General features: G+C 37.5%; 1 protein-coding gene across 3 annotated transcripts in view; it reads left to right on the top strand.

The window, feature by feature from the left end:
• The window catches only part of METTL8 (methyltransferase 8, tRNA N3-cytidine), a 73,329-nt gene extending 59,982 nt beyond the window's left edge, over positions 1 to 13,347 (top strand). For all 3 annotated transcript variants that reach the window (XM_090280696.1, XM_090280705.1, XM_090280700.1), the window contains 6 exons: positions 1,134 to 1,183; positions 5,082 to 5,145; positions 6,485 to 6,624; positions 11,405 to 11,511; positions 11,666 to 11,731; positions 12,482 to 13,347. In XM_090280696.1, coding sequence (XP_090136822.1) covers positions 1,134 to 1,183; positions 5,082 to 5,145; positions 6,485 to 6,624; positions 11,405 to 11,511; positions 11,666 to 11,731; positions 12,482 to 12,672 — 618 coding nt within the window. In that variant the 3' untranslated portion in view covers positions 12,673 to 13,347. The remainder of the gene's footprint in view (positions 1 to 1,133; positions 1,184 to 5,081; positions 5,146 to 6,484; positions 6,625 to 11,404; positions 11,512 to 11,665; positions 11,732 to 12,481) is intronic.
• Positions 13,348 to 21,531: the final 8,184 nt, after the last annotated feature.

Below are 21,531 nucleotides of genomic sequence, written 5' to 3'. Positions count from 1 at the left end.
CTTAATTTCCATCTCTTTCCGTTGTTAGCCCTTTTTAGGTGAAATAAAAATACGAGCTATATAATTTGTTATAATTTGGTATAGACTTTGACTGTTTTTAAAAATACACTTCTTCCTTCTGATTATAAAGGTAGAATATATTAATTACAGAGAATTTGCTAAAGAGTAGAGAAGAGTAATAAAATTATCTATAATTCCACTGTTAACATTTTACTGACATTTTCTCCTTTTGTTTATACTGTTTTATATAGTTCAGCTATACTATACCTATGTTTTGGGGTCTTGCTTTGTTTCTATTTAACATTATATCATAAGTTGTTTTCCCTATCTATAAAATTTTTCTATAAACATTTTCATGGCAGCAAAATACTTTACTATGTGGAGTACTTCTTATCTTTTTTCACACTACTGGGCATTTAAATTGTTTTCAGGTTTCTACAGCAAACATCTTTGGGCATAGACTTTTCCGTATTTTCTTTTATTATCTTGGGTTAGATTAACCCAATTTAATCTTGAGTTAGATTAACCCAAGTTAGTTCATAATTTATAAAAATATTTAATACTCAATATATATTGCCAAATTGCTTTCTAAGAAGTTGTACTAATACAGTTCACAGTTCATGACAACATGGGTGGGTTTCATCACATCCTCATTGATTGTAATATTCTTCTGTTTGTGCTTTCAGCTTTATAAGAGAAAAAATTATATTATACCATGTTTTAATTTGCATTTCTTTGATTATTAAGTAAGTTGTATAGTTCTTCAAATGTTTAGAAGCCATTCGTAATTCCTTTGTGTCCTCTCTATTTTCTTTGCTTATTTACCCATAGTTGGTTTTTTTAATGAGTATTGCCCTTTATTGTATTTATTGCAAATGTTTTTTCACAGTGTGTTGGTTATCTTTTAATTCAGTTTATTTTGTTTTTTGGTGTGTAAAAATTTTAAATGTTTCCGTAGTCAAATTTTTCAGTATTATTCTTGTGATTAATTCCATTGCTTTTGAGTTTAGAAAACTCTCCTATATCCAGAGGTCCAGTAAATTTCTTCTAGTTTTTTTTTTAATTAAAAGTTTGACATTGGTGAGAAAAATTTAACCTTGTGTCATGATATTTATTTGTTCTTTTAATTTTAGGTTGGCTGTGGTGCTGGAAATAGTGTTTTCCCAATTCTGAACACTTTGCAGTGAGTTTTAGATATGTATGGGATGTTGAGAAATTCTGGGAAAATGTTGTCATGTATATACCAGTAGAGTTCTTGTTTGCATATAAATAATGACTAAGGCAAATTTCAAAGGCAGTATCTTAGTCTTAGAGCCTAATTTCAACTGAACTGGAAACTACTCTGAAAATAGGGTTTCACAGCCATAGGTTGTCCACATTGGGCTGAAGTATTTTTTTAAGCTCGTGTTTGTGTTGAAGAAAGAATAAGAAAGGAGCAAGAGATTTAATCCTCCCACTAGGCTGTGAATTGCTAAACTTTAAAGACTTGCTCCTCAAGGATACATAGGTGTCATTTTACACATAAAGAATTGAGTTGAAAGCTTATATTTTAATTTTCATTTTATTTTTTCATTACTTCTGGAGCCACACCCAGGATAAAACCTTTGAATATGAAATGATTGTCGCTAGACTTGAAATTGTTGGGGGGTAACAACAACTAACCCTACAACTCAAGAAAGAATTAGATGATGGGGACAGAGATGTTGCCTGACCTGCCCTCTCTCTTCAGCACCTCACCTGTATGTTTTAGTGTCTCCATGGCAGAAAGGACACACCATACAAAACTTTTCTAACACGTTTTACCTATGGCTGGAAATTTGCACGATAGCTTTTACATTATTTTTCCATTATAAAATCAACATCCCAGAACATTTCCATTAGAGGAAATGGGAGGAATTACTCATTTTCCTAACATAGCTGCTGACAGAATTTTTGTTGTAATTCTTTTCAGTCTTTTTTCTATGCATATTTTTCATTTAAAGATGCTATTTTTAACTTTAATTATGACAATGCAAAAGCATTCAGAAAAGTAAAGAGTATTACACAATGAATCTCCATGTACCCACCACATCAATTCAACGATTATTAGTATAATGCCAACATTATGACACTTTATTTTTAAATATGACGGGTCTTAGGATGTATCTCAAAAAAATCAGGACATTGTCCAATTCTATTACAAACCTAACAAAATGAATAGTAAGTAGTTCCCTAATAGAATCAAATAATCAATTAAAGTGACCAGGCAGAAGTAATGCAGATTTGCAGTTCTGAATGGCCTTTCTTTTTCTGTACTTATTTCCTCTGTTTTCCCTTTTTCAATTTCTGAACTGAAATTTCCTGTTCTTTTAGCACATAGCCAGGTTCCTTCACTCCAGTGATCTCCAAGCTTATAATAGATATAAATCTACAGTATTGGCAGTGGATTATGTGTTACTTTATAACTCATCTCAAGGCATTATTTAGCATGTCATTTCTTTATGTCTTATCTCTCCAACTACTGTTTATATTCCTTGAGGGAGAAAGCATATTTTTCCCAAATCTGATTTTCCAGGTAACCTAGCAGTACCTATTGATAGTTTGAGCTCAGTATATATTGACTCATTAATGTTTCTTATTTCCCACTTGTTAGTTGTCTTTTTCCCTTTCTAACCTCCCTTCAACTAATAAATGCAAGCTCTTGCCTCCTCACTCCCTGGCTTTTCTTGTCTGTGTCTTTGTTTTGCCTCATATCCACATTTTAGAAATCACTGTCCCTCAGTAATCTGAGCTCATTAATTCATCTTAAAAGGTAACGAGTGCCCTGGCCAGTGTGGTTCAGTTGGTTGGAGCATCATCCCATGCACCAAGAGATTGCAGGTTTGATTCCCAGTCATGGGCACATACCTGAGTTGAGTGTTTGATCTCCAATCAGGGTGCGTATGGGAGGCAACCAATCAATCAATGTTTCTCTCTCTTTCCACTCTCTCTCTCAAATTAATAAACATTTAAAAAAAAATTTTTAAAGGCAACCAGTCATTAACCTTCCCAAAGGAAGATCAGACTTTTTTCCCCACCTAAGACATTGTGTTTTATTATACTTTTGGAGAGTATATGGTTAATGTTTTACATTTCAGAATATTTTACTGTAATTACACTTTCAGAATTGAGAAGTCATGTCATTCTCCAAGGATCATTTAATCCTTAAACTGCCTGCCAAGAGAATGGCTGGTGGTGTGGTGGTAGTAGTGGCACTTACACCTGCTTGCTGGGAGAAGGGCCAAAGCGGTCAGCTGATTTTACAGAAAAGCTCTGACACGTCACTGGGTGATCACAAGATGTCAGCCTGGGCTGCAGATGCCCTGGGAATTCAGTCTCAGAGGTCATGCTGCCACCCTAGCAGGACACATGGCAAATGGCCCATGTTTTCATTTAGCAACTAGACTGTACTTTATCATGTGGGCGTTCAGTAACCACTCCCCAAAGGTAGAGGGCATACCTTTCATAATGATCTAGATGTGCCAGTGCCCTGAGAAGCATTTTGAGTTAAGTGGAAGTTTTTACAAAATCCTGTTAAACTCTTAAGTTTCTAAGTTCATGGAAGGCAGAGGGAGGTCTTCCTTTATTATTATGGCAATAATAATAATAGCAACAGCTAAAACATAATATTGACTAACATTTATTAGGTGTTTACTCTAAATTAGACATCTTTCTATAAACATTACTTATTTGAGTTAACCAATCCTTACACTCGCCTTAGATGTCATAATTATCTCTGTTTGAAAGATGAGGGACAAACAAAAGAGCAAGATAGAACCAGAGACATGGAAATAGGGAACAGACTGACAGTGACCAGAGGGAAGGGGGAGGGGATAACAAGGAAAAGAAGAGGAAAGGTCTAGTCAAGGAACAAATATAAAAGACCCATGCAACAGGGTGGGGACTGACTGTGGGAGCTGGCAGGGAGTGAGCAGGTGGAGGGGAGAGCAACAGGGGAAAAACTGGGAGAACTGTAATTGAATAGCAATAATTTTTTTTTAAAGAAGAAAACAACAATAAAAGATATTTTACATTAAAAAAAAAAAGATGAGGAAACAAGAGTTACAGAGAGATTAACTATTCCAAGGTCACACAACTAAGTATAATAGTAAAGCCAGGATTCCAACTTCTGGCAGTCTGGTTCCAGAGCCCTTGCCCTCGGCCATCACATCACATGTGCCATATGCATCTGAGAGTTTATTGAGAACATTTCAAACATCTGTGACCACCGGCAATTACCAGTCACAAACACATGAATTTCATAGGAAACAGTAGGAGCATATGCTGCAGTAAGGCACTGTGTTCATATGGGACAGATGAGAAAAGACAAACAGTGCAAATTTTAACTTTGATTGAGTACTAGTTAACTTTTCATAACCAAATTCTATTCCTCATAATTGAATTTATTTGGACAGGTCTTAAATTGAATGTCAATCCCTAGTGCCACAGAACAAATGAGTTCTACATGCACATAGTATTCATCAGTGAACAGCATTTAAGAGTATAATCTGAGCCCGGGTGAGATTTTGCTAAATGTATTTTTGTGCTTATATTCCATATTTATTTAAAAGTCCTCCTTGCTTGAAATGCTTCCTGAATCAAATTAGGAGTTCTAATTATGTGCTTCAAACCCTCCTACATATCCTGCCTCAGACGAGTTTGAACGCTTGGGGTCAACCCTGCTTCTCATTCCTGGAGTGTGACTCCCACCCCCTAAACCCTTGTTCCTTTTCCCCTCTCCCCACTTAGCAATTCCATCACCCTCCTTCAAAATTCTTAAGACTTATACCTCCAGGAGCCTATCCTACCCATAGCCCTACAGTGGTTGTATAACACCAGTTAGGCCCCAAGTAGGCGATAAAATCCATAGCAGCCAGAAGCAACATGAAGGCACCCACAAACCACTATAGCAAACAATATTTACACGGAAAAAATGACTAGCCAAGTGTCATCCAAAATTCTGTTAAGGAGATACTTATTAACTAGTTCAAACCTGGTTTTCTTTCTTTTGCAGTCTGAACATATCTAGATTCTAGATTTAAATGTTTCTCTTGTTTTTATAGGAATGCTCCAGAGTCTTTTCTTTATTGTTGTGATTTTGCTTCTGGAGCTGTGGAGCTAGTGAAGGTATGCCTTATATTTTCTTTAAAGAGAGCCATATAAGAATCTGATTTAAAGGGGGGGGGTTATTGCCTCTGGGAGCAGGGGGACAGGGCAGGACAGGGTAGAGCAACAGGGGGAAAATGGGACAACTGTCATAGAACGACAATAATAAATAATTTTTTTTAAAAAGTATTACAAACTACAAAAAAAGAGAATCTGATTTATTTGCTGTTGAAGTGATTGTTGGGGGGGGGGTGTTTCTGTATCAGATGTTATCTGTGACCATTTTTAACTGAGCTTTTACTATTTCCGGGAATCATATCATCAGCTGAAGCCTAAGATATGACCCTAAAACAATAGAAGTTGTTTTGAATTTAACATAGAATTCAAGGGACTAGTACAGCTAGAAAGGCCAACCGCTCCTGCATGGTGAACTTGTTCATATTTATGTCTTTAAAGCCTTACACACAGTCTGGCACATAGTAGGCAGTCATTAAATTAAAAATTTTGAAAAATACCACTGAAAAGGCAGGTATATATTGCAAATCTAAAATGTCCTAGAAGGTAAGGAAAGCAGTGGGGAACCTGGATGTATTTTACTAGTCCCCAAATGCTAATGAGCATGCCCTTAGCAAGAAGAGGTATTGCTAATGTTAGGAAATGGAAAAGAAAAGGAAGTTCTACAAACAAAAATGTATAGTAAACACATGGAACTTAATTTCTGATAATAAGAGTAATAGTTATTCATTGTAGACTTTTTCTACAATACTGAAAAGCCTAAAGGAGAAGATAAAATTTACTTACAATCACACTGCCTAGAGTCCAAGGGTGAGTCAATGTTAATATTTTGGTATAGATCCTTGTAGTGTTGTTTTTGTAGGTGACTTTCGTGTGTGTGTGTGGACTCTAATGCAATCTTTTGAAATATAGTTTACATACCCTACAATTCGCCATTTTAAGTATATAATTCAATGCAACCATCACCATTACCTACTCTTCATTACGTCGTATATTAAAAGCCAAACGAGGCGTGGAAGAAGCATTGGGAGAGAGAGCTGAGGAGCCTCTGAAATACCACAGGGTAGTCTCCCAACAGCGCTGCCGACTGACCCATAAAAGCTGCCCTACTCCACTTTGAAAATGAAAGAGGGATTGCAGTCAAGTCCAAGTGTTTCACTTAATTTTTGATGGCAGCTTTTGAAATAAGCTAACAATACTGAAACAGACAGAAAGTGCATTCAAATTTATAATAGAAAGGCACTTGGGAGAAGTAAAAAAATTAACCTTTTTATTTTAAGAAAAATACGCTAAGAGTGCTAACTACTCTTTTTTTCTTCTTCTTTTTCTTCCTTTATCATGACAGTCACACTCGTCCTACAGAGCAGCCCAGTGCTGTGCCTTTGTTCACGATGTTTGCGATGACGGCTTGCCCTACCCGTTTCCGGATGGGGTCCTGGATGTCATCCTCCTTGTCTTTGTGCTCTCCTCCATTCATCCTGACAGGTGAGTGACGGCGAAAAGGGCAAGCAGATGTGCGAAGCCCTTTTATCAGGAGTAGTTTTTAGAACTATCAAGGCAAAAATGACAACTCTTGAATTTATTATTTAGTGAACTACATCATGTATAATATACAGCCTTTTAAATGCAGTTTTTCCTTTCTTCAGACTTTTAGAAAGAAACTGGTCAAACTGCTTCATTAGTGAGCTTTCTGTCACTGTCAGAATGAAGTGAGCACATTCTGGCAAGACACATACCTATTAAAAGTGACAGTGCTTCAAGGAAATTACAAATTCAGAACAGCCTAATAGACTCCCAAGGGGAAAATTGTACTTGGTGATCAGAAACAAACATCTTTGATTTAGCATCTTACTGAACATTCATGAAGAGGTGAGCTGTGAATCTATTTGGCTTCACACAGGTCTGTCAAGGGGCTTTAAAAAATGGTTTTAAAGAAGCCCACTAGGGAATTATGGATTATCGAGATTTGCCAGATTAACCTTGGACCTTTATAATCTAATATTGACCTAGTGGCATTATTTAAATATTTATGAACTTAAATTTTTTGGTTCACACACAATGTTTTGAAACAGTAAATAGAGCTTTTCTCCATAGAGGAAACATAAAGAGCTAGTATTACCAACAATTAAAATGATCACTTTTCTTAAAATTCTGCCACTTCATATGTATTAAGGCACATGTGTGGTGTCCGGGGTTGTGCCTTCATAAGGTTTCTTAAAATTGGGTTTTCTACTGTGTAGTAGATTATCTCCAGGAAAGAGCCTCTGGTAGTAGATACAGGCTTGACATCAACTACTTTTTGTCTTGATGAGTGTGATCCTTGCCCAAAGAAGCTGAGTTACTGTGTGCTTCTTTCTTTGCAATTACAAGATCACTAGGACCCTTTGTGGCCCTTTTACTTCTTGTTCAGAGATGAGCACTTTGATGACTTGTGGAAAAACTAATTAGATTTCTAAATAAATATGAATGAAAGATATTATTTGTACTTAGTGAGATGTATCAGGTTCCAGGAAGCTACTTTTTCCTCCCAGTTTCTATAACCCTTTTTTTTTTTCTAATCTGTTTAGACTGTTGGTACTAGTAGAAAGATGTCATCTATGTGTTTTGTTTCATAGTTTAAAAGATGGAGTAGGTGGATAGAGAACAAGATTTTCTGTTTGACACCCATAACAGGAAATGTTTAAATTCCCAATAAGACCACAAAAGGACTATCTGAAATTAGTTGAGGTAATATTTTTTCTCATGATTTGAATTGAATATTAAAGAGAAAGGAAAGCAGATGTCTTAGAAAGATTGCTTTTATAGTACAGTATGTTCATTCTGTTTATTTATTATAGAATAAATGCGGATGTATCATGTCAGTAGCCACTTTCTTACATACATGGGAATGATCTAAAAGAAGGGTGAATGAGAAGGAAGAGTGCAAGAGTAAGTGAAATGGCAAGGCGGTATCTTTAGGGTCGTTTAGAACTATGGTAGTAGATTCGGACCCAGGAGATTTCTAGAGAAGTAGCTTCTTGACAGTTTGTAAAATCCATGCACAAATGAACGTCAAGCAGTTCAACCCAGCTTTAATGGTAATAAACCATAGGAGGCTACAAAAGAAGAGCTTATTATTCTTCTTGTCACTAAAATAAAAGAAAATATTGTGTGTTTACCACAGACCCAAGCATCGAGTAGGCAGTCAACACTCATTTTAAAAAATCTCTTTTTTTCCTTCTCTTCCTTCACTCAGAGATAGGTGAGGATAGCAGAATTGGCCCAAGTCGGGTAAAGAAAGAAAGGGGGCTTTCTCCCATTCTTGACCTGCCCAACTCTCTGCCCGCCCACTTCCACAGTTCTCCGGAACTGGCCCTGGAACTGCATTATGAGTCCAGATGGGATGATCAAGAAAAGCAGCTCCCACCACTTGCCTTTTAGCCACAACACCAGACATTAAAGGATAGTTGGGAAGAAAGGGTTTACAGAAGGAGGTAGCTACATTTTAAAATACAGTTGACCCTTGGACAAAGCGGGGGTTAGGGGTACTGACCCCCACACAGCTGAAAACCTGCATATAACTTTTAACTTCCCCCAAATTTAACTATTACTAATAGTCTACTGATGACTAGAAACCTTGCCAATAACATAAACAGTCAATTAACACATATTTTGGATGTTATATGCATTATGTACTATATTCTTACAATAAAATTAGTAAAAAGAAAATATTGTTAAGATCATAAGGAAGAGAAGATACATTTATAGTACTGTACTGTATTTATTGATGCCATAAGTTTACATCCTCTGTTTACAAGCTGGATTGTCAGGACCTACATCAGTATTATCTTCCATGGTACAAAACACTGTCGATGTTATAAATATTACTAACACTAGACATCAAAAATGAAAAGATACTGTGAAAAAGAAACTCATTTATTTAGAGGTATAACATTTCATAAATTGATAATGGAGAAACAGCAATATGATTGCTTTATGGTAATCTAGTGTAATCAATACAATTACTTCACAGTAATAATGACATCTTTAAAAAAGCTTCCAATATATTTACTGAAGAAGTCCATGTACAAGTGGACTTGGATTGTTCGAACTTGTGTTGTTCAAGGTCAACTGTATTTGGCTGTTCGTTTTCTTTGCATTTTGGTTTCATGCTTATTTTAGTAATAATTGCAAAAAGAGACTTCTCTGTAAATAAAACATTTATCCTGAAAGTGAGTTATTTTAAGGATTAGTTTTATTTAATTGCAAAAGCCTAAGGATATAAGCACAGTGTGGGGGGGGGGAACAACCTATAATAAAATAAACAAGGAAAAATACTTTTTTCCCCCTTTCATGTACTTATGTTCCAGTTTATTTTATTTATTTATTTATTTATTTTTAGAGGTGGGGGGAGTGAGGGAGAAAGAAAGGAAGAGAAGAGAAATACCAATTGGTAGCCTCTTACACACACCCCCAAACTGGGGACCTGGCCTGCAACCCAAGCATGTGTCCTGACTGGGAATTGAACCTGCAACCTTTGAGTCATAGGTCAGTGCTCAATCCACTGAGCCACTCCAGCCAGGGCTTTGTTCCAGTTTTTTAAAAGAGCTTTTCATCTAATCGTGCCACCTCTTTCTGTTATACCTTTTTCTTGTTTTCATAGTTATTTTCATTTTCTCACTACCTACTTCCTTAATAACCTGCCATAGTCTGGCAGCTTTTTACCCCATTATTCCACTGAACAGTGTTTTAATTGGAAGGAATGTACAGATTATCTGGTACAAAACCCTCATTTTTAAAATAAGAAAATCTCAGAAGCTTTAAATAATGTGGATAAGCAGAGATGGCAAGGACTTAGCACCCTGGCTACCGTTTACCACTCTTTGCCCAGGGCAGATATTGATAACCAATTTTGTACTCTGATCATCATTCCCAGTGAGCCCTAAGAGTTCCCAACAGAGCTCTGTAGGCAGTCAATGTCGAACACTGGGCATTGAAATAAGATCTGAAATCGTTGCCATCTCTTGCATAAATAAGTCCCTGAACACTTAACCAAAAACATTAAGTCAAGAGCAGTCTCAAGGGGTCATATTTGATGGGGAACCAGATGAGTAGAATAAGTAATAAAAGAAAGAAAGAAAATAAAGGCTTCCCAGTATGGAGCTGGCTTGCAGTGTGGATAGAATTTAAATAGAGAGCAAGGAAAGAGTTCTTTTAGGGGAAACCACATGAACAAAGGCATGGACTGCTCAGAACCAAGCAGGTAATAGTTGGGTGAGTGTTGATGCTTCAGATGAGGAAGTGGTGGGAAAGAGATTGTAAAAATTAATTGAGCAAAGTAATGATTTGACAAAACCATCATTTTAAGCAGAATAATTCATCAGTAATATGCAGGAAGAATTGACAGGGAGAATAATAAAGCACGTTAGGAAGCTATTCTGTTTTCAGGCCTAAGGAGATAGCAGTTTGCACGAAGGGAGTACCAGTGGGAAACAAAAGAGAGAAAATATATCAAAGACATCATTTAAAAAATAGAATTTGATGACCAAATGGTTTTAGAGAGGTTAGTGGAAGAAGATGAAAATAAAAGGGGTTAAGGATATCTCTGAGATGTTACACTTTGGTGAATGATGGTACCTTTGAACTAAATAAAGAAGTCAGAATAAAAGGAGCTAGTTTTGGAAGAAGGGTGATCTCTGTTTAGATATGTACAATTTGGAATGACTCTGGCATATTTGTTTATCTTGCAAGGAAAATGGAGTGACGCCGTTTTTGTCTCCCTTGGTTTAATTTGCTATAAATATCAGAAAATGTCTAGGTAGGCTGTTTCTCTAAATTAATATTTAGAGAAAGGAAGTGGGGGAGATAGGCATTATTTCACTTATTCATGCATTCATTGGTTGAATCTTGTATGTGCCCTGACTGGAGATTGAACACGCAACCTGGCGTATCAGGACAATGCTCTAATCAACTATGCTACCCAGCCAGGACCAGTGTCCATGTGGTTTTGTAGTTGAGCTTTGACCTCATGCATCAAGCTCTGTAAAGTTACCACTCTGGTCATTTGGGTGCTTTCTTGATACTCTGTGCCTTTTGATCTGATAATTTAGTAAGTTGATGTCTGCTTTTTTTCTCTATACAAAATTTTTTGTTTTCATTGCTGTTATTTTTGTGGTTCAGATTTCTTTGGCCTTATCAAGCTTTTCTTACTTCATCTTTAAGAAAGTTAAATGTGGCATATAAAACAAGATTTCTGCAAACAGGGTAACTTGTTTTGTTTTCAAAGGATGCAAGGTGTTGTAAACCGATTGTCCAAGTTACTGAAACCTGGGGGAATGCTGTTGTTTCGGGACTATGGAAGATACGATAAGACTCAGCTTCGTTTTAAAAAGGGTAATAGTATATTCAGTTTCAAATTATTTTCATGTGTTTTAAAGAATGCCTCATTTATATGTCACGCCAAGATTTTGTTTTTGTTTCTGTTTTTTAAGGAATTCTAAGTCTCTCTTCTCACGATCTTTTTTTTTTTTTTTTTTTTTTTTTTTAGGGCATTGTTTATCTGAAAATTTTTATGTTCGAGGAGACGGTACCAGAGCCTATTTCTTTACTAAAGGTATGCTTATCTATAGGAGGAAGTGATTAGCTGTAAAAAATCTTTTTGGGTTATTGCTGCAGAGAAAAAATTCAAAAGCTCTGAAAATAAGGCTTCAATAGTTGATTAAACATCAGATGTCTTCACACTTTGGTGACTGTACTATTCTACATGAAAGCTTGAAAATGGCCTTTTTTGCCTTCTAATCTTTTTCCAGTTGAAACTGCTTTAAATAACCACTTGTTCCATCCTTATACCCAAATGAAGAGATAATCTGTTCCATTTTGGAGGTACCGTTGGTCCAGATATGAAAAAAGAATGGTGATATGCCACAGACAAAGGAAGGCATGTAATTTTAAGAGTCCTTAGAAAATTACTGAGCTTTTTTCAATTCCTCATTTAAAAAAAATTTATTTAAAATGAATCTTGCATTCAAAGACTTTCCCCAGACTTTTGTGAATACTATTCTAATGTGTCATTTGGGGTCTCTGCAAACCAACTAAAACTCAAACAGGGGCGCCTTTCAAAATATTGAAAGTTGTACCCAATAGTGTTGTGTATCTGTGCTTGCTGTGTTAACCTTTTTATACGAGTGAAGTATAAGAAACCCAGTTGGTTTCACATGTTTCCTTCACCAATTTGTACTAGAGTGTTTGTTAGTTTAAATGAAATTTAGACGGTCAGTCATTCCACTTAATGTTTCATGTTCTTGACTGCTCCCACTCACCCCATTCATATGTCATATATTTGATTGCTATTTTTGTCCCACAGGGGAAGTCCACAGTATGTTTTGCAAGGCTGGATTAGACGAGAAGCAAAATCTGGTTGATCATCGCTTACAAGTTAACAGGAAAAAACAAGTGAAAATGCACCGAGTGTGGGTTCAAGGCAAATTCCAGAAACCATTACACATGACTCAAAAAAGCTCCAAATTGGCATTTTCACTCCTTTCTCATAGCTGAACTGTGTATCACATTAAAGTACAAACCAGAGGACCACATGATTCAAAGCCTTCTATAAATTTTTCATTTTTGAAAAGAAAATTAGAAGAAGAAAATGTATATGTTCTGCTGTTTATCATGGGTGAACTGTTTTGTGTATTCTAAGCACATGTAAGTGATTTGTAAGAGTACACCATATTCTGTGTTTTCACACTTAATATGATCAAGCTTGTTTGGGTTTATGATGTCTAACCATTTTGTTTGCTGTTTGAATTTTGTAAGCATTCAATTAAATGTTATAAGTTAGATGATTCTGAGAAAACATACCGTTTATTTTTTAGAAGTGGAGAAAATCACCTACTCTGTATATCAGTCAAACAACACAACTTAACTCCCCTCCAGTGCTGTCTGGTAGCAGAGAGACAGCTCAGCTTGTTTCCAGGGGAAATCACAAATCCAAGACAAAGCCATATTGGCTTTTGTTTTGTTGTCTGTTTTCCCCAAAACTTTTTTTTTAATTCAGAGACTAATGTCTGAAATAGAATTTTAGTTTCTCTTTCCTTTTCTAAAATTGGGGAAGTATGACCCATGCTAACATTATTTTCAGATTATTAGGTGTACAAGTCATTGTGAATTCTCTTTAAGACAACTGTTATACCCAAGAAAAACTTTAAATTGTAGCAATTAAAAATTTATTTACCAACTTGTTTCAAAAAGGATATAAATTGGCTTGCATGTTGCACATTATTAGAATGGAGTTTCCAAAATTGGTCTTTCATTTGTTACTAAGTATTTACATTGTGCTGAGTCATGTGGAATAATACAATGCATACAGAAACAGCCTTTTCTAAAGAGAGCATATATAAATAGTATCTAGCTAGCAAAGCAAAATGTGCACATCCCAAGCCTCTAATCAATATTTAAGATAATATATGAACAAGTACTCAAATGAGGAGCTTAACAACAAGTGGACTTCGATTATGGAAGAAATGGACACTCAATTCAGTTCCCACTGTTTTTCCTTTTTGAATTTACTTAATATTCAACTTCCTGGAAGAATAGTGATTGGTTCAACTTAGGTCACAGACTATCTCTTAATAGCCTGGGGCAGAGCAGCTTAACTGATGGAACCACCACAATGTACAGAATGGAGGAAAATCCCTTAAAGGAAAAATTAAGGCACTGTTATTAAGAAAAAGGAGGGGAGGTGTGCTGCCCAATCACAAACAACATGTCACCTGGTGGTGGCCCCCATAGTAACAGTGGTTCTGAAAAGAGAAAGATCACTGTGGGAAGAAAGGGGAAGCATCAGTGTTCTGGGAGGGGCTGGGTCTCAGGCTAGTCCTCAAATATACACTCTCAGATGGTGAGAAAACAAATGTAATTGGTATGGGACATTCATGATGAAGAACAGTGGAGAAAAGATAGGGCAGGGCTCAGCCTATTATAGACAGACTAGAATAAAGGGCACATTGGGTTCTAGTCTCTTGACTGGAGCCATCTGAGGTTTGTTGGTTTCTGTTTTGTCCTAGTCATAGCATGTTATAAATGTATTTAGAGAGATTGAGTGAGGGGTCATCTATAGAATGGAATGCAGTGAGACAGGAGCAAGGAAGATCACATAAATGTTTTTGTACACAGTTGCCTTGGTGGCAAGTCTTCAGAAGTACAATATCAAGGCTCATTTAAACATGCATCAGTCAGTAAATGTAAAACTTAAAATTTGCCTGAGACTCTTAATTCAGTTTTATTTCATAATTAGAGTGTACATTTAAAAGTCAAACTGGTAATGAAAGTATTACATACCACAAGAGCAGTTAGATAAGTTAATGTTGCTATGGGAACCCCAGCATATCTTCTTATGTCTCAATTTAAAAATCATGGCCCAAGGTGGTTTTAAAAACAACAGAAGGTAAAATTATTCTCACATTCTCACACATGTAAATTGTACCGACTCTTCTAGTCCTAAATAGCAGATTCAAGCCAGCCTCTTGACTGGTACAGTAAAAATCATCTTCATGTCTTTCTATAGTGTATTACAGCATGTAGTTAACCTTTAGAAACTTCAAAAATAGATCAACCACATTTGGACTGTGAGACACACACTGTCCTCTTTTGGGCTCTAACATAGACCTATTCCATGTAGTGGCTCAGTAGGGCCATTTCTACCAGTGTCTTAAGCTTGGTGGTCAGTCTTTCTCTCCCTTGCCTACCTGAATCAACCCCCTGACTTGAGTTTGCTGCTAGACAAAATGGAGATTTTTGGCAGAGGGGAAAAAAAAAAAGAGAAAGACCTGATTTGGAATATTGTCTATAATTATTAAGATAGCATGAAGTATTGCAAATGTATCTGCTTGTATTTGATAATTGTATGTAATTCTAATTTTCCTCTTATGTCCATAAAGCTAGGACCAGTTCGTTAGGCAGAGTTTGATAGTTAAAAATTTATCTTCTGAGGGAACTAGGTTTTAAAAGTACCATTTTCTAACTGAAAAAGATATGTTCCTTCATCTTCTTAGAATACAGAAGCAATGAAATATGCTGTATTAAAAAATGCACCTTCAATTTTTTTCCATTTCTAAAAAGTCACTTTTGAACATTTTCCAAATGTAAAAATTCTCACACATGAAGAACTGTTTGAGGAGGTTGTGAGAAAAGCCAAGGTAACAGTTTCTATTTATAAAAGTTTTGCATGCAGTATGACACATTTGCCTTATTGAAACACCCAGTTAATGTTGACTTCTGAGAACTTATTTGCTGTTTGTTTCAGTTCCACATGCTTGGGTTTCAAAATTATGAACGCATCGAGGTTTCTACCATTATGCGATCTAAATCGTTGGTATACTCCAGTTTATAAGTGAAAATTCGCCCATATGCAAATAGTTGCCTTCCTGGAAATCTTAACCATTTAGACTGTTAAACTTCAGGGATTTTAAATTCTTGCCCCAAAATGCCTACGCAATATTCCTATGGTTTTCGGACTCATCAAAGCCAGGTCTTCAGAAGCCTGAATGCATCTTGCATTGTTACTTCTAATTGGTTTTAAGAGTATTGTGCTACTCACAAGTGCAAATTACTTTCCATTCGCATTGCTAATAGACCTTTCAGAACCTCTGCTCCACTGCTCCTGCCTCTGTTAGTCAGTAGACCAACTGTTGGCTTGGGTATTTTTCCCCAGTTGTGAAAGTGTGTTGTAAATTCTAAAGCACTGACTATATGTGAGGTGTTGTTATTAATAAAAACATTTGCAGTCTACAAGGCTGCATACTGAGTACTCCAGCAATAGAAACCTTTTCAATGGTTTCATGAGACCCTGCTGGGAAGTCAGTAGGATGCCGTGGAGAAGTATGGCCGCAGTGACAGACAGGAAGCCAGGGCCTTAGTTCCTATTGAACTGCTTAGCGACCCTTAATTTAGCTCTGCGTGCTAAGTTTTTTATATACTACTCTTTTATCTACTTCATTTAACCCTCAAATTCCTACAAATTAGTTTTTATTGTAACTACTTATTACCATATGAGACGAGGACGCTGAGATGCTGGCTGGTCAGTGAGAGCCACAATTTGTTCCCAGAACTGTCTGATTCCAAAAGGTCTACTCATTAGTGCACTTCTATTTTATTTTTTTATTTGGGGGGGATATAATTTTTAATTTTTTCTTTTAATTACATTTTATTTCTTTTTAAATGTACTTCTATTGTATTTTTTCCACTGCCATGTGTCCCTCATATACCGCCCTCCCCCAACTCCACTGTCCCTGTCATCGATGCACTTTTAATTGAAAGGCTCAAATGCTGCTCAGAAAGCTGCTGGAGAAGAAAGAGTTTCTGAATAAAATGGGGAATTATAACAATGGATTGGAATTTGGATCAGACGACCTTCAAAGTTATTAAGGCTCATTCTAGATCCAGTGGTTCTGTGAAATAAGTAGGTTGTGCTTGTCCACAGTAACAAACTGGGAAGGAAGAGAAGAAAAGGAACCAAGAGGAATGATGAAGCAAAAGCTTTTCTCTCCGTTCTTTTCAGCATTTTGCCTATTTAATTCTGCTCTCGCCCCACCCACTGCAGCTTTCAGCCTTCAGCCTTCCACTTGGCTTCCCGCTGAATAAACAAAGCACCCAATACTTGCATACTCCTTAAAGAAAAAAACTAGTCTGTACAGCAAGGGGGGAAAAGCCTTCAAAGGGACTCAGCTCTAGCATAATCTAAGATATGTGGATTCAGGGGGTGTCAATAATAAAATACGAGTGAAAACATCTTTATTTAAAACATCGTATGTACATGAATGCCAATTCGAGCATGAAATATTGAGCTTTTCTTGGAATATGGTTTGGGATTTGAGAGACACAAAGGTACTAACAAGATAGCTCTGGTGTAGTTATAAATATGAGTAGAAGTAAAATAACAGTTGCATCTTCATTTATAATGAATCGATATTGTGGCCTCCAAGCTACAGAGAAGAATGGATGCCAAAATCTGTCATGCCTTAAGTGACAGGGAAGAGTGTTGGAGACAAAATTTCTTTTTCCTCTGAGTATGAATCAGCAACGTGCAGTAACAAGCAAGTAATAATAGCTCTGCTGTGAGTGCCTGTGGAGGGTAAGAAAAGCAGCATCAAACTGAAAAAGCAAGTGCACCTGCAGGAGGGGCCCAGGAGGCTGTAGAGCACAGCCCCCTTGAGCACCGTCCTGAAATGTCTCAGAGCACAGTGACCCCAGCTCTGGTGAGCCAGGTTGGCATGAGGCTGATGGAGCATATTAAAGCCTGCAGATGGTCAAAGAGAGCCCACCCTCAGCTGCCTCTGAAACTTGTCAGAGGCAGCTACAAGGCACCGCTGCTTGTCCAAGAGTGTAAAACATCTGCTTGAATTCTATAGTACGTGTGGTTTCACAACTGCTTAACCTTTAGCAAGGAGAGCGAGAGGCAGGTGAACGAATAAATACACACTAGCACTTGAGGGGGAGGAAAAATACTATTTTCCTCTACCCTCCTAAGTCCTTGGCTAAGATAGATTAACAGTAGAAAAACGAAAGTTTAATAACATGTATACTCCCAGTATACATGGGAGGGACCCCCAGGAAAACTGCGTAACTCCCCCAAATGGCCAAAGCCATCACCTTAGAGGCATCTTCCACTAAGGACAAAAGATGTGTGGGGTGGGGAGCCAATTATAGGGGTGACTAGGAAAAGCACAGCAAACAAGGTAGTTAGGCAGAGTTAAGCTCTTGCCTTCTCCATTGATAAGAATTTCTAGAGATTGTCAGCCCTCTCTTCCTGAAACTGAGAGGGAGACACTCTTATAAATGGAGATTTCTCTTGTGTAAATGTCTAAAAGAGAGCAGTTTAGCCCTGGTTGATGTGGCTCAATGGATTGAGTGTTGGCCTGCGAACCTCATGTTCACTGGTTTGATTCCCAGTCAGGGTACATGTCTGGGTTGTGGGCCTAGTCAACCAATCTGAGCAACATGTTAATGTTTCTCTCCCTCCATTCCCCTCTCTAAAAATAAATAAAATATATTTTTTAATGAGAGTAACTTCTCAGTTTTCAGAGCTTTTCCTGTGTCTGCTATTTCTTAAAAATAATAAGCCTAAAATAATCTGTATGCCAAAGATGCATATTTTAGGGTAACAAATTCTGGTCCCCTTTACATTATTACCCAGAGAGAAAAAAGATCAATACTTAGGAGCACATGGACTTCATATAGTTACAAGTAGGGTCCAGTTAGCTGTATCCTTGGCATCCCAGTGATTTGCATCTGTATCTTTGATTTTCTCCAGAAGACAGGCTCCAGTAGAGCCTGGGTCCCAGAATACACACATTTCTATAAACTGTTACCTGCCAAATTAGGTGAGCCATTGACTGCCTCCTAAAAAGCCCCTACCATCCTCTCTTCTACTTTGGGCGGATGGGGTTTGGTCCAGGAAAACTGTGAGTCTCATTATCCTTTTACAAGTTTGTTGGCAGTTTTCAACCTATTCTCCTTTCTCAGTTAATCTTTACATATTGATTACTGGTTGTTTCAAAAACTATGGGGAATAGGTATCAGCCTGTGTGTCTTAAAGCCTTTTTCATTGGGAAAAAGTGCTAAAACCAAGTGACTCCCTAAAATTAATGGTGAGATACTGTTGAGTCAATCGCATTAGTTGTTCGTTTGTTTTTTAATGTTATGTACTTAACATAAGCAACACTATGCAGTTGCTGCCTCATTTCTCTCACTGTTGCCTCCCAAGAGTAACTTGTCTTTCTCCTGAGGCTGTCCCGCCCGACAGAATGTTTGGTGTAGAGAATGTGATAGCTCTTCATACATCTTTAGTCATTCCCCACTCCCTTAGGTGAGCTGAGACGGTGTCCCTTCAAGCAACATTTGGAACTAGCACCGAAAATCACCTGAAAGAGAATGGCTGAAATTGCCAGCATCACGTGCTGCATTGAAGCAAGGAAATTTCTGTCTCCAAGGATAATTGCTTTTCTCATTGCTCACACTTCTTCCTTCATAGCCCTCATTTATTTTAATGTATATATTCCACTTTGAGCCTCTAGAAGATATTTTTTAAGGTTTTTTTTTTTAAATCCAAAAGATGAAATTTAGGACCCAGAAAAGTATTTATTCTATGAATGTATCCTTTCCATGAAAGTATGTGTTCTTAATCAACCAGCCTTTCCAAGGTCTCCTCATTTGCAGCTTTGTTTCCTGATAGAACACTTGGGCTCTGGAGATTAGTGAAACAAAGCTTCATTATAACAATTGTCGACGTAAGAAACGTCCAAACCTGTAGAGAATTTTTATGAGTTCATTTGAGCCAAACTGACTATTATTGCCAGGAAGCAAAATCTCAATGGACTGAGAAAAGGCCACAGAGAACAGCAGTTTTTCACCTAATTTTATACATCATAATCAAGGGAGAAGATGTAAGGGGGTTACAGGAAATCCTCTGGTGATAGATGAAGGTCAGGAGAAAGCAAAGTGGGGTACTCTCTGAGATTGGATAGAGAGTAAAATGTAGACACATTTTTTTTTTAAATTGGTGGGTAGAGGTTAGTTAACATTTATAGCACATAGAGACAGTATATGGGGTACAAGCTAACAATGAGGGGTTCTGTGGTTTTGTGCTCTAGTCGGAGATTGTGTCCTGAGGGGTCTGGAAAAGAAAATTACCCTGACTAAACAAATATATGTTATTGTAGATACAAAAAGACAACAGACAGGCTCAGTTAAGATAAAAACTGACCTTTGTCAGGGAAGAGGCTGGCCTAGGACATGACTACCTGCCATGACTCACTTTCAGTTACGAAGCTTTAATTCCAGACCCCCCTATGTGGTTACTTTAGGTCTCTGAGTTGCTAAGGCCGCCATGCAGGCCTCCCCTGAGCTTGTCAGGTTTAGTATGTGGCCTCTTTTTCGTCCACACCATCCGTATTTTACTCTCATTTCTTAACTGCGTTCTCTTCCTAACTCGCTCTCCAGGTGCTTCTTTCTCTTGCCAAATAGTGCAAGGAAATACTTTTGCAGATCTTTTGTTTACTTTAGAAAAAAGTCACTGATCCAGGCTTTCCCATTTAGGAGAGCTGCTCATTTCCTGACTGGCCTTTAGAGTTTGGCTCAGTAGCAATTTGGGGATTTGTTTTCTACCCGGAGTGAAAGGAGCTGGGTGCCCAGCAGCCTCAGGCTGGAATAAGAATTAAGTTCTGCTCGTTCCCTGGGTAAGCAAGCTGGGGTTTCCCTCCTAGATATTTTCCCCTGTTCCTCAAAGTTTTAATGTTAGTGATTTAGCTTTGACTTTTTTAAAAGACATCTTAAGAGGGTTGTCTCTCCTCCGAGTGATGCAGAATCTGATCGTGTGCACAAGGAAATGCTCAAGAATAATGAATTCCCTGTTCGCTGTTTTTCACCTACAATATGACATGCTGTGCAACACATGCAGGACTGACTCCCACTCCAATTCCATTGCCAATTGTCAGCATGATATAGGAGAAGCTGGAACACAGAGGACTTTGGCTAGGGCTACCTCACTTTCTGGGTCCCCAGCCCTGCCGAGTTAATGAAATTTTGGTTATTATTTGGTTGAGCATTGTCTTATTTCATGTAAGTTTTGTAAGTCTTTGGTGATTCCTTCTCTCTGGCACATTTACATTAAATTTTATTCTAGGTATGTAACTGTATCTATACTAAAATGCTTATATATGAATATAAGCTACTCTCAGTTCATCCTGCCTTGGGGAATTTGTTCATAGTTTGTCTCTTTGTTCCAAAGAGACAGGCTTTCTAAACCTAGAGCCTATAATTTCATATATTAATGCATTTTTACATTAAAAGATGTTTGGACTAGAGAAGTTGAATGATAAAAATAAGAAACACTGACTAACAATGATATGGGGTAGGTATTGCCTATCTTTAAGGCCTTAATCTGTGATATAAAGTACCATGGCAAATAAAACACCATATTTGGGGTGGAGGGGTACAAAGACAAAGCTATTGGCATAGGCAAGGTCCAGTAGAGGACATGTACTATGTCAGTATGGTGACAAGGAATCTGGAGTCAGTCATTGCTCTAAAGCTTAGAGAGGCACAGACAGGCACCCTGAGAAAAGGCTACCAGCAGAAGCAAGCCACATTCTGGTTTAGAGAAAGTAGGCAGTGTTCACGGGCAGATGAGCCAAATACTGCTCCAGTGACCCAAAGAATAATACAAGGTCAGAGAAGATTGTGGCAAGAGTGACTTGTAACTGAATGTCAGAGAACTGGACTGTAAGCTTAAATGCCCCCTGGCCTGTCTCAGGGAGAGCCAAAGAAAGAGCTTTAACTGGGCCTTGGGAATAGGAAGGCCACAGCGGCCATAGCTTTTTCTGCTTCCTGAATTATACCACAGAAGCCATTAGGAAG

This window comes from Furipterus horrens, unplaced genomic scaffold (genome assembly GCF_987537825.1).
Source record: "Furipterus horrens unplaced genomic scaffold, mFurHor1.1.pri manual_scaffold_1, whole genome shotgun sequence".
In the NCBI taxonomy this organism is placed as follows: Eukaryota; Metazoa; Chordata; class Mammalia; order Chiroptera; family Furipteridae; genus Furipterus; species Furipterus horrens.
Note: the sequence above shows the minus strand (reverse complement) of the source record. Positions and strands in the feature narration are given on the sequence as shown.